The 15,273-nt window shown below is 59.4% G+C and overlaps 1 protein-coding gene across 2 annotated transcripts in view; it reads right to left on the bottom strand.

Moving 5' to 3' along the window:
- Positions 1–62: 62 nt before the first annotated feature.
- Positions 63–15,273, bottom strand: part of Dok7 (docking protein 7) — a 32,042-nt gene continuing 16,831 nt past the window's right edge. The window contains exons 5-10 of one of the 2 annotated variants that reach the window (XM_074042700.1): positions 11,723–11,842; positions 8,979–9,098; positions 6,953–7,677; positions 3,252–3,294; positions 1,263–1,415; positions 63–933 (exon numbers count right to left, since the gene is read on the bottom strand). In XM_074042700.1, coding sequence (XP_073898801.1) covers positions 797–933; positions 1,263–1,415; positions 3,252–3,294; positions 6,953–7,677; positions 8,979–9,098; positions 11,723–11,842 — 1,298 coding nt within the window. In that variant the 3' untranslated portion in view covers positions 63–796. Of the gene's footprint in view, positions 934–1,262; positions 1,416–3,251; positions 3,295–5,851; positions 7,678–8,978; positions 9,099–11,722; positions 11,843–15,273 lie in introns of those variants that run through there. The other variant, XM_020165328.2, reaches the window with a different exon arrangement.

The following is a 15,273-nucleotide window of genomic DNA, read 5'->3' on the forward strand; positions in this document are numbered from 1 at the left end:
AGCAACAAGTAGTCAGATCAATCCAGGGGCAGAAACCACACAAGAGAGCCTCACATCTTCAGGAAGGTATATGCATTGCTGAGATTACAGTGATGATTTAAACTGTTTATGTGACTGACGGATGAGTCCCAAAAAGCAGAGCAGTCAGCTACATCACAGCCCCAGCACAGGGGTGGAAGTCATACTGCACTGACAGGTGGGAGCAACTGGGAGGGACACTACAGGGAGGTGGGACAGGCAGGGTGTCAGGGCCCCTGCCAAGGTCCCAGAAACAGGTCACTGGTAGATGGGTGGGAGTCACGGGTCCCCCTATCACAGCGATGCTGTCCCAGTCTGGAAACATGTTCTGCTAAGACACCTGCAATCCTTCTACCCCAAGAAGGAACCACAGTTTGCATCCCAGGCCTTGGAAACTGCTCATTCACCCTGGGTGGCTGCAGCCCGAGATGCTGCCTGCGTCTGGTACTGGTAGCTGCCTGATACCTGGAAATGGGGCCCCTGGGCAACCTGTGGTCCAAAGGAACTTGTTTAGGCCAAAGGAAGGCTCAGCCCTGGGAATGCACCTGTGTGGACCCAGAACATTCCACCTGCTTGCTCCAGGACATGGAATCATCTATGCCTTCCCCTCCAGCTGGAGCCAAGAGGCACAGCCTCAACCACAGACTACCAGAGGGTGTGGCAGAGACCGAGAGAGGCCAGGGCCCCTCACGACTAGCGCCATCACTACAGAAGGGAAGGGCCTTCCTTGCCACGTCAGACAGTCCAACTGTGCAGGTCCCCCGCCTGTGCTGCAGCCTCACTGTGGGGCCCCCTTCCTCCGCTGTTCCAGCTCGGACAGCCGCTCCTCCCGGGTCTGTGCATGCCGGGCCCCCACGCGATGTGCAGTCTCTGTAGCCGTGATGTCAATCTGGGCGTAGCCGGAGGCACTGGCCCCTGTAAGCAGCCCTCGTTGAGTGGAGCCCACAGAGCAGCCCCAGTACCACCCAGCTCCCCTGGCCTGGGCTGCAGGTGCCCATGCCCTCAGGTGACAGGGCCAGACTGGGGCTCTGCGAGCCCCCTCCACCTCCACTCTCACCAGTCATGCAGTACCTGGACACCAGGGTCTCCAGCCTCAGATGGGCCTATGAGGGACTGGGCTAAGGGCCAAGGGCTGTTTTTGAAAAGGCCACTTTCAGACCAGTAGGAAGAGCTCCCTGACCAGGGCCAATAAGCCTGAGACAAGGCTTTATGGCCATAGTCCCTGCTGTCCCATGGGGACCTACCTCGCACACCCACACTGGTTCCCGGAAGCTCCAGGCCCATGTAGTGCAATTGCTGTCTGGAGGTGGGGCTGACGGGGATGTTCATGTACATGGGTGTCTCACTGCGTGGGGTCCCTGGCCCTGGGCTGTCCACAGCCATAGGCCTCGGGTATCCTGTGGGAAGAGGTGCTGTGAGTCCCCAGGGGTGGCTGAGAGCTCTCCCGACCCCAGAAGTCACTCAGCAAAGGGCTGCCCCAGCCTTCAAGACCCGCCCCCCACACCCTGTGCGTTCTCTGGACCTTGTGTCTCCCAAAGCTGTCCCATTTTTTTGTTTTGGACCATCAATCTTTGGCCCACCACTGCCCCATCCTGACACCACCCACTGTCCCCTCCCTGGTCCAGGCACCACCCCCATGAGTCCCCCAAGGCCTGCCGTCTGCCCCTTTGGCCCTTGTCCCATAGCCTCCCAGCCATCCCTCACCACCCCCTCCTGGGCTCAGCTCCTCTGCTCCTCACAGGTGAGCACACCCTACTCTGCCTATCTGGCCCTCCCTTCACTGGCCTAGTCCTCTGCCTACTGCAGGCTCCTGGAAGCTGTCTGGATGAGTGTCCACACACGGAGCCCTTCCTGAGCACAGCCCACGCCTCTCTACCTGCGTTCCCCAGCAGAAAGGACCCCTTTTCAGGAAGCCTCAAGCACCTTGAATCCTACCCACTGTTTCCCCATAGTTGGTGGTTCAGAGTTTGCAAACACCATGAAGGTCACAGTGTGACCCATGGGTTCCATGAAAGCAGGCTGCCTGGATGCACCCCAGCCCCTTTCCAATAGGTCCAAGAGCCCTGCATGCTCAGGAACTTAGGTCCCAGGAACGAACCCCCCAATCTTGTCCCCAGGGTCCCTATGGGGTGAAGACAGCCACGTGGGGTGGGAATGCAAAACATCATTTCAGAGGGGTAGATAAGGGCAAAGTCAGCCCATCACCCATTCCCTGAGGGCCACTGACCTAGACCCAGTCAGGCTGGGAAGTCACCACAGCGAGGTTCCCATCCCACAGCAGAGTGTTCTCAGGGTCATGCAAAGCCCCCAGAATTCAGGTGGGGCTGGGACTTCAGTTGGGGGTAGTAAAGCACCTTAGGTCACCCTGCTTTTGCACCCCCTGCCCAGGGAAGGGCATTCTGCCGGTCTGTGCCCAGGACCCCTCATGCCAACCACATCCCTGAAAATTTCCACACTAGACAGATGCACAGTCCATGGGCTGCTGTGTAGCCTGCCCTTCCTTGCTGCCTGGGAGGGCACAGGGCTGCAGCAGGCATCCAGCTCTCCCTCACAGACAGCTGGGCCTCTTTGGGGGAGGTTTGCCTTTGCCTTGGTGGATTCTGTGCATCACAGCTGCCGTGGACTCAGTCCTCTCCTTGGATCAGAGGTGTTCCAGGGATTGCAGATGCTCAGCCCTTTGCCTGACAAGAGCTAAGGACACTGAGCTGCCAGACAAAGCAGGGGCAGCTCCCTGATCTGGGAGCCAATGAGGGTACAGCAGCTGGGGCCTTACCACAGCCTGGACAGTGCAAGGACTTTTAAGACCCCTGCCTAGACCAAGTGTCCCAGGGGCCTCTTCCCAGCAAACTTCCAGCAGAGGATCAACTCAGCCTAGGCTGAAGTAGGGAGTCCAGGAGCAGCTCTGGGCCTTGGGTCCCCTGTGGAGCAAGGGCTGTAGATTACTGGATCCCCTCCTCAGGTGAGTGTAACCTCCATACCTGGACTGTGGTCCAGTGGCCCACTAGGCACTCCCAGAATGTGCTCCCTAGACAGGCCACCCCCAGCCATGCCACAGAGCCCCTCACCTGTCCTCGACTTACTGCTGTCCCAGGGCTCTCCCAGTGCCCACTGGCACCTGCTGCCCTTGCCTGTCAGGGTCTGACTTCTCAGCCGAGCTGTCAGCTACAGGCACCTGACCCCCGTTTCCTTCATCCCTATACAACAGGTGCTGGGTCCCAAAGCCAGGAGCCTACCTGGATGTGTTGTCGTGAGTCCAGGGGGTGAGGCAGCCGATCCCTACACCAAAAAGAACATGGGTCAGTGCGTGCATCTGACTTCCCCCATCCCGCTCCTTGGGCCCCCAAGAACCAGGTTGGTAATCCCAAGAGTAACATAGGTCTAGGGAACCTGGGCCCCTTACAGAGTGAACCATCCTGGGAGACCAACTCCTTACCATCCTGACCCCTTCCATGACCCCACCAGCCCTGACGACCCAGCAGGCAGTGGCTCCATGTGACAGCCCACAAGAGAGCTAGAGGTCTCGGGCACCTGTGGGCAGGGGCATTCTGAGCCAGTGAAAAAATGAGGGTCCCCCAGCCATAGCCAACCCCCATTCTTGCTGATGGTTTGGCTGGAGCTCATTGTCGCCCAGGGCACACATCAAAGCTGGACAGCCATAACAGACCGAGTGGCCCACAGTGGTCACATCGTTTACTCTCTGGCCCTCAGTGTGCTGGCCCATGCTCTAAAGTAGCTCATGGCTTAGAGGCACAGCCTGGAAGCTCCCAGGTGAGAAGAGCATTACCCAGCTTCAGATTGAAGCTCTTGCCCTGACCTTTGCCCTGGGCACAACCTGGTCAGGGCACAGATAGAATCCAGGAGGAAGGGGTTTGGGACAAGGCACAGGCAGATCAGGAAGGGCCACAGCTGGACAGTCACTGCCTCCCATCAGGGCCTCCAGCTCGAAGGGAGTGGAGGCTGAGCCAACTGGGGCTACAAATGCCCCAAACCCCTCAGGAAACCTTTAGGTCAGGTGACCATAAGGAGCCCCGGTGCCTCCGAGGGACTTGTGTGGGTGGCTGTTAGAGGGGGGATTTGCACCCAGCACTGGTCCAGGCCAGACTTGAGGGTGGACAGTCATAGGCCAAGGCTGGGGCCCTAAAATCATGAATGCCTCTCTCTAACTGGTGCTGGTCTAACTGCATGGCCTTTCGTAAGTCCCATGCAGGTATGGGGACACAGGCAGGGTTTGTGGCAGCCCCCAAGATGAGAGGCGGACACCCCAGAACCCTTCACACACAGGCCCCTGAGGACACTTGGTGAAGGCAGTTGGTCACCCACACGGAGGAGCCCCTGTCACCAAGCAAAGGGCCAAGTCCTCAGTGGCCTCCCGCAGATGGCACCTACTCTAAGGGAGGGCCAGTCCTAAAGGATCAAACCCAGATCCTGGGTGCGGATGAATACAGTGGAGTGAAGAGAGCCTACCTAGACCCGCTGCATGTAGAGGCACAAAGGCAGAGACCCACATCTGTCCACCAGGAGCCTCCCCAACCCCATCAACCACCCCACCTCATCAGCCAAGGCTGGGGACCCTGGACCACCACTGGAGGACAGTGGGCAGAACAGTGGGACAGCCGAGAAGCCTACCCATGACACACGGGGAAGAGAGTGGATGAAATAAAAGGTCCCCAGGGAGAGGCCATCTGAACCTATACCCAAACCCCTCAGGCAATAGGCCCTGTGACCCCCACCACACCACCGGGCCTCCATGGGTCTAGGGGGAGGCAGGCACACTTGCTGTGGTCCTCCTCCTTCTGGTCACCCCATAGTATGAGACACCATGGCCCCCAGCAGGCTCTGAAGACCTTTGGTGGTCAGGGGTCTCCTCTCCTTTGTGAGGACTTCGTGTTCTCAACTCAGCCCTCACCTGCCTTGGTCCTCAGCCCAGGCCAGGCCAAGTGAGGCTGAGAACAGACACCAGAGGTCCCCAATCTTGCCTTCCCTTCCCACCTTTCTTGCGGAGGAGATCTGTGGGAGTGCAGAAGGCCAAATGCAGGTAACTAGGGACTCGCCAGATCAGGGCCGTGGCCTCCAGGCCATCTCACCAGCTCCCCAGAGCATGGCTCCCAGGAGCCATGGCCTTCTTCCCTTTTCAGGAAAACTGCCCGGCTGCCTCCACAGAGCCTCCTGGTAACACACACTCACGGGGCACTTACACATGTGGTCTCACACACCCTTCGTGCAGCCCCAGAGATAGGGATGGTGACCCCCACCTATGGAAGAGGAAACTGAGGCTCAGGTACGGTGACTTGCGTGGCCACCCAGCAAGCGGGTGGTGAATGTGGCCAGTTCAGCCTCCAAAACCTGCCCTCCTCTGTGTGTCAACATCGCAGGAGCCCAAGCCCCCAAATCAAAGGGGCACCAGGAAAAGCTGGAAGCAGAGGAACAGGGCAGGCCACCTCCCACAGGGCGACTGGAACAGCCCTGGGCTGGACTGCTGCACAGGGGACACAGCTCAGCCAGCTCCCACACGGCCCAGGATATGCAATGTCCACCCTGAACACATGGCGGCCTGTGCTAGAGCCTGGATCCCCTGATGACCTCATTGTGGTTTTCAGCGAACACACAGGAGCCTACCACACATAACACACAGACCGTACACGTGTGCACACATGTAACAGACACGCCACGCACCCGGCCCCCGGGCTGTCCAAAGCCACCACTCCTCCTTCGTGCCTCCTCACCACTCAGGCCTCAGGCTGCTCTCTGTGACCCATTTCAGTACAGGCTTTGCGGGGAGGGCCCGGGCCGGGAAGCGTTTCCAGAGTTTTGCCAATGGAAAAGGACAAGGCGGTAAGAAAAGAAAACTTTATTTCCAGTCTACGAATGTATTACAAACAGTGTCAGGTTATGAGACAGCAGCATCTCCAGCCCACAGTGCAGGTACAAAGCGAGGTATGTACAGGTAAGCTGGCCCGCGGGAGGGGCACCTGTGGATATGCCAACCAGGGAGCTGAGGAGGGTGGGCCCAGCATGCCTCTGACACAGGGCAGCACCCAGTCCTGGGGTCACCCAGCACTGAGCTAGGGTGACCTATGGGCAGAGCTTTGGAACCTGAGGAGCCCTGACTTCTTCTTCTACCTGGTCCTGGCCACCAGTTGCCTGGTCCCAACAGTGGGGGCACAGGGGAATTTGACAGGAGCTTGGCAAGGGACCCTCTGGCAGGTTGACCTTACCAGCCTAGAAGAACTCACCCCTGTCCAGTCACCCGTGCCCCACACACCCCCTCCCTGGATCCCTCCAGGGGCCCAGGAAAAGGCTGGTATGGGGCTCAGAAACACAGACACACAGACCCCGCAAGTCACGGAGCCCCCAGGGCATCAGTTTCCTCCCCACAGGATGGGGCGCCATGCCCACTTGGGGGCTACAGGGTGAACGCAGTAAAGCTGATCACACATAGACAGTGCCCAGAGAGGGTCGTCTGCGGAGGCCGGGGCTGGAGGAGCATCTGGAACTGCTTCGGGTGGGTCTGATTTTTAGTGGGAGATGTGTTTGTGCGTTGCAGAGGTGACCAGGAATGACAGGAAGAGAACAGTCATCCAGGAAGTGGATGGCTGACCAGGCCAAGGCCTGCACTTGGGCCTGACCCCATTCCACGGGAGTCTCCAGCCCTTAGTATGACAATGCATGACACGAGCCGAAAGGCACAGCCCCCACCTCAGCCCCTGTACCTGATCCTCGGGGTAAGGAAGCCAAACAAGCTGGGCCTGGAGGCTCTGCTGACCCCAGGCTGCCTGACCCCCTCCACTGGAAGGCATAAAGCCCACTCCAGGCCCTCCACAGGTCCGGCAGCTTCTGGAAACAGTGCAGAGCACCCCCTGCGCATAGGCCAGTACCCCTTCTCTCCTGTCACAGCAGCAGGGCCCCATCTGTGTTCTCAGGGAGGGGGGTTTACCTTGAGTCCTCCACAGACGGGACATGCCGAAAAGAAAGCTGGAGGTGGCCCAGCATGGGGGCCACCTGCTTCCCAGGGCTCTCCAGGGGGTGGGCTGGGCAACCTGGCTTCGCTGCCTGGAGCCTCCGTCGCCTCTCCCCGCCGTCTTGCACCTAGCCAGCTGGAGGGATACCCGGTGGACATCTGGCCACCCAAGTCTGTGGCCGCACCATGGTCAGGGCCACCCTGTGAGGTCAGGGTCGGGTCCTTGGGGGCCTGGCGCAGGCTGCGGGGCGTATCGTAGTGGGGCCTCAGCGAGCTGGGCACCTGGTACTCAGCTGCCCCAGGTGGACAGGCACACAGGCTGGGCTCCGGGGCGCCGGCCGCCGGCGGCAGGCTAAGCAGCGAGCCGAACTCCTCCCCAGCCCTCCACACATCCAGGCTGCTGCCAGCATAGGACGAGAAGCTGCCCGAGTAAGAGGAGTGGCTGCCCGTGGCAATGCCGCTGTCCGAGGAGCTCTGGCGGCCGACCTCCTGCAGCTGCCGTGACCTCAACGGCTTGGGTGGTGGCCTGGAGGCACCCAACACGGCCTCTCCTGGGGCCTGGGCAGTTGCCAGCTCTGGCCCCTCCTGCGATGTGCTGGCTGAGGACAAAGACTGCTCTGGCCATGTGGTGAGCCGGCTGCTGGCACTGATGTCCGAGTGGCTGGCTTCAGAGGAGGAGCTGGACAAGCTTCGGTCATCCCCTGAGGCAAAAGCAGGATGCTGAGGCTGCTATGGGGGTCCAGGTGAGCTGGGGTGGTCCCCATAGCCCACTCTTCCTAGCCTCCCACACCTGAAGGCTGGAGCGGAAACCCAACAACCCCTAGGACAGCCCCTCCCTCATCCAAGTCCTCAACCGCTCCTCCTCCACCTCCAGCCTCTCTGGAACCCATGCCTGTCCCCTTCCCCTTTGCCACTACCATGGTCCCAGCCCTATCCTCTCCACCTGAACCTCCCCCATCACCCTTACCCCTACAGCAGGGTGGTCTTCCTAAAATATGGGTTGGACAGGCCCCTCTTCTCTTTTTCCAACCCCTTCACCAAGGACCCTCGGCCTGGCCTCTGGGCTCCCTCCTCTTCCTTCTCTCCCCCCATCTCTGTGTCCAGCACCCCCAAACACCTTCCAGCCCATAGCCCTGGCTCTCCCAGCCAATGCCTGGGGTAACCAACTTTCCAGCCCTTCACAACCCCAGAGCATCACCAGGTATATCCCCAGATATACCACACTCCCAGGACAAGAACAGCCTGGGAATCAAGTCCTGCCAGTCCCCAACCTCCTCCTCCCTGTACCTCTCAGCTTGCCCAGCCTGCCTTCCATGACTCCTGAGTGGAAACCAGACACGAGTCCCCCAAGAAGGGAAGAAACTCATTGCAAGCTTCAGCCTCCCTGCTTCTAGTGGGAGGAGCTGGATGGGAGGGGAGAAAGCCACTGCCCTGCACCCCAAGGGACAGGCACCAAGGGTACTGGCAGAGCCAGCAAAAGTTCCCATGCCCTGGCATGGGAAGACCTGCTGCAGACCGCCTGCCAAGCTGGCCATCTTACAGGGGCTGCAGTAGCCCCTGGCTGGTATGCCAGCCCCTCCCATCTACCTTCCCACCCCAGCAGCTGAGGAGGGACCTCAACCCCCAGGAAGTCAGCTACCCACCCTTGAACCTTTTGTCTGAGCACACAGTAAAACTGAAGTGCAGGCGGCCTTGGGCCTTGCTTGGGCCACATGGCTGGTGGGGGCGGGGGAAGAATTCAAACCCAGCTCACACTTCCCATCAGAGTCTCCTGCAGGCATTAAATACACGTTTGTAGGACAGTGAGAGGATGAGTGAATAAGCAGGAAGGCGAATGAAGAATGAATGAATGAATGAATGAATGGAGAAGGAAGGAATAGAACAGGAGGAATGAATGAGTAAGCTGGGGGGACTCTAGCAACCTATACAGATAGGGCACTGCCTGATCCCGGGCTGGAAGACAGCTTAGAGCAACCCAGGCCAGGCTGGCCGCCAGCCCTACCTCCGCTGCCCAGCCGGCCAGAGTGTGAGAGGAGACTGAGCCGCTTCTCCAGTTGCAGGGCTTCCAGGGCTTCCTGGGCCACTCGCTCTTCTGATGACGAGGGTCCCCCGGGGCTCGGGTCTGTGGCAGAGAGAAGGGAAAGGGAGGCAGCCCTTGGCTCAAGCTCCTGCCCACACACTGCCAGAACTTCTCGGTGTGTCCAGCACCTTCAGGGCCACGTGCATTCTGGGCCAGCCTCACACAAGAGTCAGACAAGTCGTGACTTCCTGGAAGCCCTGGATATTTCCCATGCCTTGGCCCTAGCTGCTGGACAGCAAATTCAGGATGCCCAAACAGCCCCCATCCAGGTCCTCCATGTGCTCAGCCTGTGGACAGCTCCCCTAAGATGGCCAGGCCCCCCTTCTTACCCTGCCAAGGTACCCATTTTCTGTCCCATATGACGGACGGCTATCTGGTCCCCACTGCTCCCCTGATTCGGGAGAGGTTTTACTCCTCTACAGCAAAATGCCACCCTGGCCCTGTCACTGCTGCACCCAGGCTAGGTAGGGTCCTGCTGGCCCTCAGCACCTGCCACCCTGAGCACGGGAAGACCAAGTTCCCACAGCCAGACCACTCAGGCCCAAGTCCCTCCTGAACTAGGACTCCAAACAGCCATAGACCCATGCATCCTGCCAGGCCTGGCAGCTCCCTAAAGCACTTTAACAGACACGTTCATCAGCAGGACAGAAGCATGACTCCTGGTCACAGATGGGGACAGGCTAGAGACAGGAGCACAGTGACAGTGCACTGACTGCAGCTCTGACCATCAGCCCCATGGATGCTCACTCGGGGCACCCCCAAAGTGAGCAAGCTCTACAATGGGAACAGATAGTAACCCCTCAGTAACAGCAGGTCAGGATGAAAGACACACCCTCTAGACCCTGGCCCATTTGGTAGCAGGTGGGCAGTAAGATGCCGAGAGACTCCCAGCCCCATACACACCTGAGCCTCTCGTTTTGTCTACAAAGTGAGGTGCAGTTAACCGCACAACAGGGCCCCCAGTCAGGAGGGGCCAAGAAGGCAGTTCCCAGGCTAAACTCAGAACAGAGCAGTCGGGAACTCTGAGTCCTCCCTCCCCTTCCCACCTTCTCTCACAAGGCTCAGGGTCCTGTGTGGAAAACTAAGGCCCTCCCATGGGTCTGACCACAGTGAGGATCCGCGCAAGGGGACATCAGAAAGCTTCGAGCACGAGGCTGCTGCCCAGCAGGAACACATCCCAGGAGCCCTCGTGGTGGTGAGATTTCGATGTGATGCTGTCCAAGTAAAGAGGACAGAGGCCACCAGCCCCCAGACCCTCCCACAGGGTCCACCCTGAAGGCTAGGAGCCACAACTCCTCTAGCTGGATGCTGACCACACGGCTGGCATATCAGGGTGACCCAAGGCCCCCACACACCTGGGGAGGCACAACTGGCAGAGGGGAGGGGATGCCTGCAGAGCACACTTGCAGGCTGAGGCCCTAACAGCATAAGCACTTTAGCTTATCCTGACAAGGACAGTCTGTGGAATGAGTATGGGACACCTGTTGCCCAACTACCCACCAGCCATCAGCAATGGCCCTGCCTAGGGACACCTAGATCACTGGCTGGGTCCTTTGTCCAGTGCTGTGCTCAGCAACCCTCCTCTTCTACAATCTCTTGAAAGGAGCACAAGAGTAGAAGCACAAGGCTGCTCCTAGGCCCAGGCCTGGTCCTAGGATCACAGCAGCTGCTCACACAGTAGGATGGGGCCTGTGTCTCTGGGAGAAACACACAGCTGTACCCATGCTCTGCCACCCTGTAGTCCACCGCACCTCCCTGCTGTTTACACATGTTCTTACGGCTAAGGCAGGAAGGGGCCACCAGGCGGCGCCACTGCTCCACCCAGCAGGAGCAGGCAGGCGGGCTCTGGCCGTCCTCCTCCCCAGCAACCATCACACCTGTGCCTCATCTGGGGTGGGCAGCAGGTGTGGAGGGAGAGCCTGGTGCCTGCCGGGGGACCCGCTCATCACGCTCACTGTGTGCTCTCAGGGCACCTTGGCTGGAATGCCCATATGAGAAGGGAGCAGACAAGAGCAGACAAGAGCAGACAAGAGCTACTCTGACTGCACGAGGTGGAGTCAGTGGCTCCACCTCGCGACAGTACAGCACTGTCCTGGGGATCATGTACAGGAGACCCAGCTCAAGCCCTGCCAGACCCTGGGGGCCCAGCAACACACCTGCTAGGGATTTCTGAAGCAAAAGGGAGTGGGGTGAGACGGGAAGCACACTCAGGGGGACCCTGGGGCCCACCCCAAATGTATCCAAGACCCCAAATACCGGGCAACCTCACCAAGCAACTTCCAGCCTGAGCACCAGGCAGAGCACTCAGATAGAGGGGTCCTGGCCCCCAGCCGCGAGGTCAGGCCAGGTGTCCACAGAGGTTCTTCAGAATCGCAGGCCACTTACTGCCCAGCCAGGTACAGCTGTGACCTCACTGTCCCAACTTGAAGGCTTCAGGCCCCAAGTGCTCCAGCAGCTCAGACCCCGTGGAGGAAGGGTACCTATGTATGCCAGCCAGGCCCCGACCCGGACTGACAGACCCCTAGGAAGCCCCGGGCTGTGGCGTGCAGAACTCATTGCAGTCCCGGGCTAGCAAGGGCCCAGGGAGGAGACTGCCCCTAACTGGGCTGAAGAAGCGGGTTGATCAACCCCTCAAGCACACCCGCCCTGCCACACTCCCCACGCACCTGGGAGAACTGGCCGAAGCCCGAAGGGGCCTTTGGTCGGGGAGATGCCGCGGACGATGCAGTCAAACAGGAAGCTGATCTGCTCCCCCTCAGCTGAAGACAGGAAGAAGACTCCGGCCCCTGCAGAGGAAGGACAGAGTCGTGGACGCCAGCCTGGTCCCAGCAAGGGCTGTGGGGGCGGTAAGAGTGGGTATGGGGGATCTGGCACAGGAAACTGAGCAACCCCCAGCCAATATCTGCATAACCCAACTCACCTGGCTCCATGAAGCCAGGTCTCCAGAGCCCTGGACTTAATCTCACCTGCACCCCAAGAAACCTCGCTCCCTGCTTCAAGCACATGCAACGTGTTAAGGCAGCAGAACTATAGGCTCAGGCCCCAGTCCACCCACACCAGGCCCACAGGGCTACCTTGCTGGGGCTATTTTCCCACCTGCAGCTTTTTGTCCAACCTTCCCCAAAGACTGGGGCTGGCACTGCCCCTTCAGTGACCCTTGGCGACTGGCAGGGCAGCTCTGCAGAAATGCCAGCTGACCACCCTGTCCCAGCCATACCATGGGGGCCAGAACACAGTGGTCCTGCCTCCCATGAGGGCATCCTGCTTGTGTTCTGTCCAGACTATCACCCTCCTCCACGGACAGGGGGTCCCCATATGCACTTTCCGTGCGGAGACATGTGGACTCTGCCACCAGGCAGCCATGGTCGGCCCCTGTCCCGCAAGCTCCGGTCTGCTTATCTGCCCTGGAGGACCAGGAGCCCCCCACCCACAAGGTCACTCTGAGTGTGAGTGATCCACGCCTGGCCAGGGTTCCCTCCGGTCTCCGGAGCTGGCTTATATCCCATCATGACTGCTGCCGACCTCATTCACAGTAGGTGACACCCAACCTTGGACCCTTACGCGGGGCCGTTGTGAGAGTTACGTACAGATGTTCATCAAATATGTGGCAGAGTGTGACACCCACCTCTCAGATGACCAGCCATCAGTCTAGCATGTGCAGTGTCCTCCCCACTGTAACTGACCTCCCCTTCTTCCTGGACAGCGCCCTGAGGTCATGGGTGCCTCCCAGGGCTAGTTCCACCCTGCTGCCATTCAGCAGAAGGAAGGACCCACATGTCAGCCCAGGGTCACTTGGGCAGAGGGACAGGGAGGGTGCTCAGGGTGTCCGCATCCAGGAAAATGCTCAGGGCAGTGAGTCAGCAGAGAAGGCGCCCCTAGGCCATGTGCCACCAGGCGCCTGCTGGCTCTCCCGCCTGAGCCCCTGCCAAGGGTGAATGAATTCCCTAGCTGGCCGTGTGAATGGGGAGGCCAGGCTGGCTGTGCCCACCTGCTGGCCCGCAGGGCTGGACGCTCAGCACAGCGTCATCGCACAAGAATCCCTCCCTGCTCTGATCCTCTGCCCAAAGAAAGGCACGCAGGGGCCGCGCGCAGGACGGCATGCAGGGACAGCTCTGGTGTGGCCAGGCAAGAGGATCGAGAAGCCCCAAGTTAAAAAGCTCGGCTAATCCCACACACACTCCACCTTCACCGAACCCAGGGGCTCAGCCAGCCCCAACACATGGCAGTGCTGCCACCCAGGGCACGTGGAGGAGGGTGGCCCTCTGCAATTGTTGAAGTTTCATTCATCTAATTCCCAAAACCAGATGACGTAAAAGTATCAATCTTGCTTTAGAGATGAGGAAACTGAGGTCCAGATGTCCATGGTCGTAACTGGGCACTGCCTGGCTCCACAGAGTTTCTGGTCCCTCTCTGACCAGAAGCAGAGGTGGGGTGTGGAGAGGAAGCTGATGCCCGTCCTGATGCCCACCCAGGAGCAAACCCGAGAGGCTCACTAGCTTAGAAAGGCCTTGGCAGATGGGCCTGAAAGCCAGGGTGGGCTGGACAAGAACCCAGGACCTTGCAGGAGGTCAGGTGAATATCGGACATTGCCTGTCCCTGTCCCCATTCACCACCCCACCCAGGGGAGGCTCAGCCAGTCTGGCCCCAGCTCTCACAAAAGGCCAGGCCTCTAATCCTGAGCTTACAGACAGCTGGCTGGGGCCACGGGACAATTAGTCCCCCAACCTATAAAAAACCACATTACCAAAGGGAGTGGAGCCCGGCCTGCATTCCACCAGGGCGTCTGCGGAGTGGCATGCTCCCCGAAAGATGCAGTCAGCTGGACAGGCCTAGGAGCACAGCAACACCAGCCTGGGCCCCAAGTGTCCCCTCATCCATGGCAGTGGAGCTGACTTCTGGGGCCCTCGAGGGTGCCCATCTCCAAGGACCAATCTGCCTCTCTTACCCTATCCTGCCCCCCCAGGTTTTGGGGCCATCCAAAACTCCTTAAACACACCTGCCCTACCTGGCACACCTCCTCCTGGGAGGCAGCTTCCCCTGCTCCTGCTAGAATGTCCATTGGCCTTTCAAGACTCAGACCTTCAGACACAAAGCATCACCTTTCCTAACCCCCCAACCCCTGACCTGTCTCAGGAAGCCAGCAGTTCACCCGAGATGTTTTCATGGACACCGTCTCTAGAGCCAGACCCTGTGACGCTTTGCCTCCCACATCCCTGTACCCATCTGCTGTCTCGAACCCCAGGCAAAGCATCCTGTGGGAGGGCAGATCTGAGTGGCCCACGGCCTCCAGTGTCCACCAGTGCCTGATGCCAGGAAGCCTCACACTCAGCTGTGATGGAGGCACGTGCAAAGGCAGCCGGCCCCTGAGTTTCCCAGGGAATCCTCCTGTGCGCTTCTCATTTGCTTGTTTGTTCCAGGAAGGGAGGAGGGATAGGGCCTGGTCCAAGTTTGCACATCACACAGCTGGGGCCCCTATGCTTTCCCCCCTCCTCTCCCCTGGAACTTGGACGGCGTGTAATATAAAGTAGCAGAGGTGACACTCCAGGTCTAGGCTGAGGCCTTTTAAGGGGCCTAGAGCGCCCTCTTCCAACCCCTTGAAACCAATTACTGTGTGGAGAAGCCCGGGCTATCCTGCTGCACAGGGAGGCCCCTGAAGAACTGTGGTGCCGCCTCCCCACCCACCACTGCTCCACCAACTACCAGCCCGACTGCCACCCTGGCCTTCTAGCCCACCACCAGCCAAATGCCACTGCCAAGTGACCCAGGCAACGCCTGATGGAGGAGAAACAAGCTGTCCTTGCTGACTCGCCCAGATCTCTCATCCACAGAAGTACACTACAGAATAGCTGTGATTTTGAGGTGTCTGTTGGGCAGCAATAAAGAACGTGGGAAGTGACAATAAGGAGCCAGAGAAAGTCCTCCCAACGCTGAGCAGGAGGCCAGCCGCCTGCAGGCTGATGAGCAGCTTTCATGCTGGACAGAGGCTGCTCTCTCCATCGTTGTGACAGTGACCCCCTGCACACACACACAAATGATTTCCCAATGCCTGGGGGGAGCGGGAAGGACCAGTGTGTTCCTGAGCAGAGCAGAAGAGCAACCTCACTGGGCTCCAGCAGTCTGCAGGAGTCGGTCACAACACTATCGTCCATTCACAGACACCCCGCTTACCATGCAAGGCCAGCTGAGGCCACTCCCCAGTGACCTGCCTTCCTCTGCC

Source organism: Castor canadensis, chromosome 9, assembly GCF_047511655.1.
Source record: "Castor canadensis chromosome 9, mCasCan1.hap1v2, whole genome shotgun sequence".
Classification (NCBI taxonomy): domain Eukaryota; kingdom Metazoa; phylum Chordata; class Mammalia; order Rodentia; family Castoridae; genus Castor; species Castor canadensis.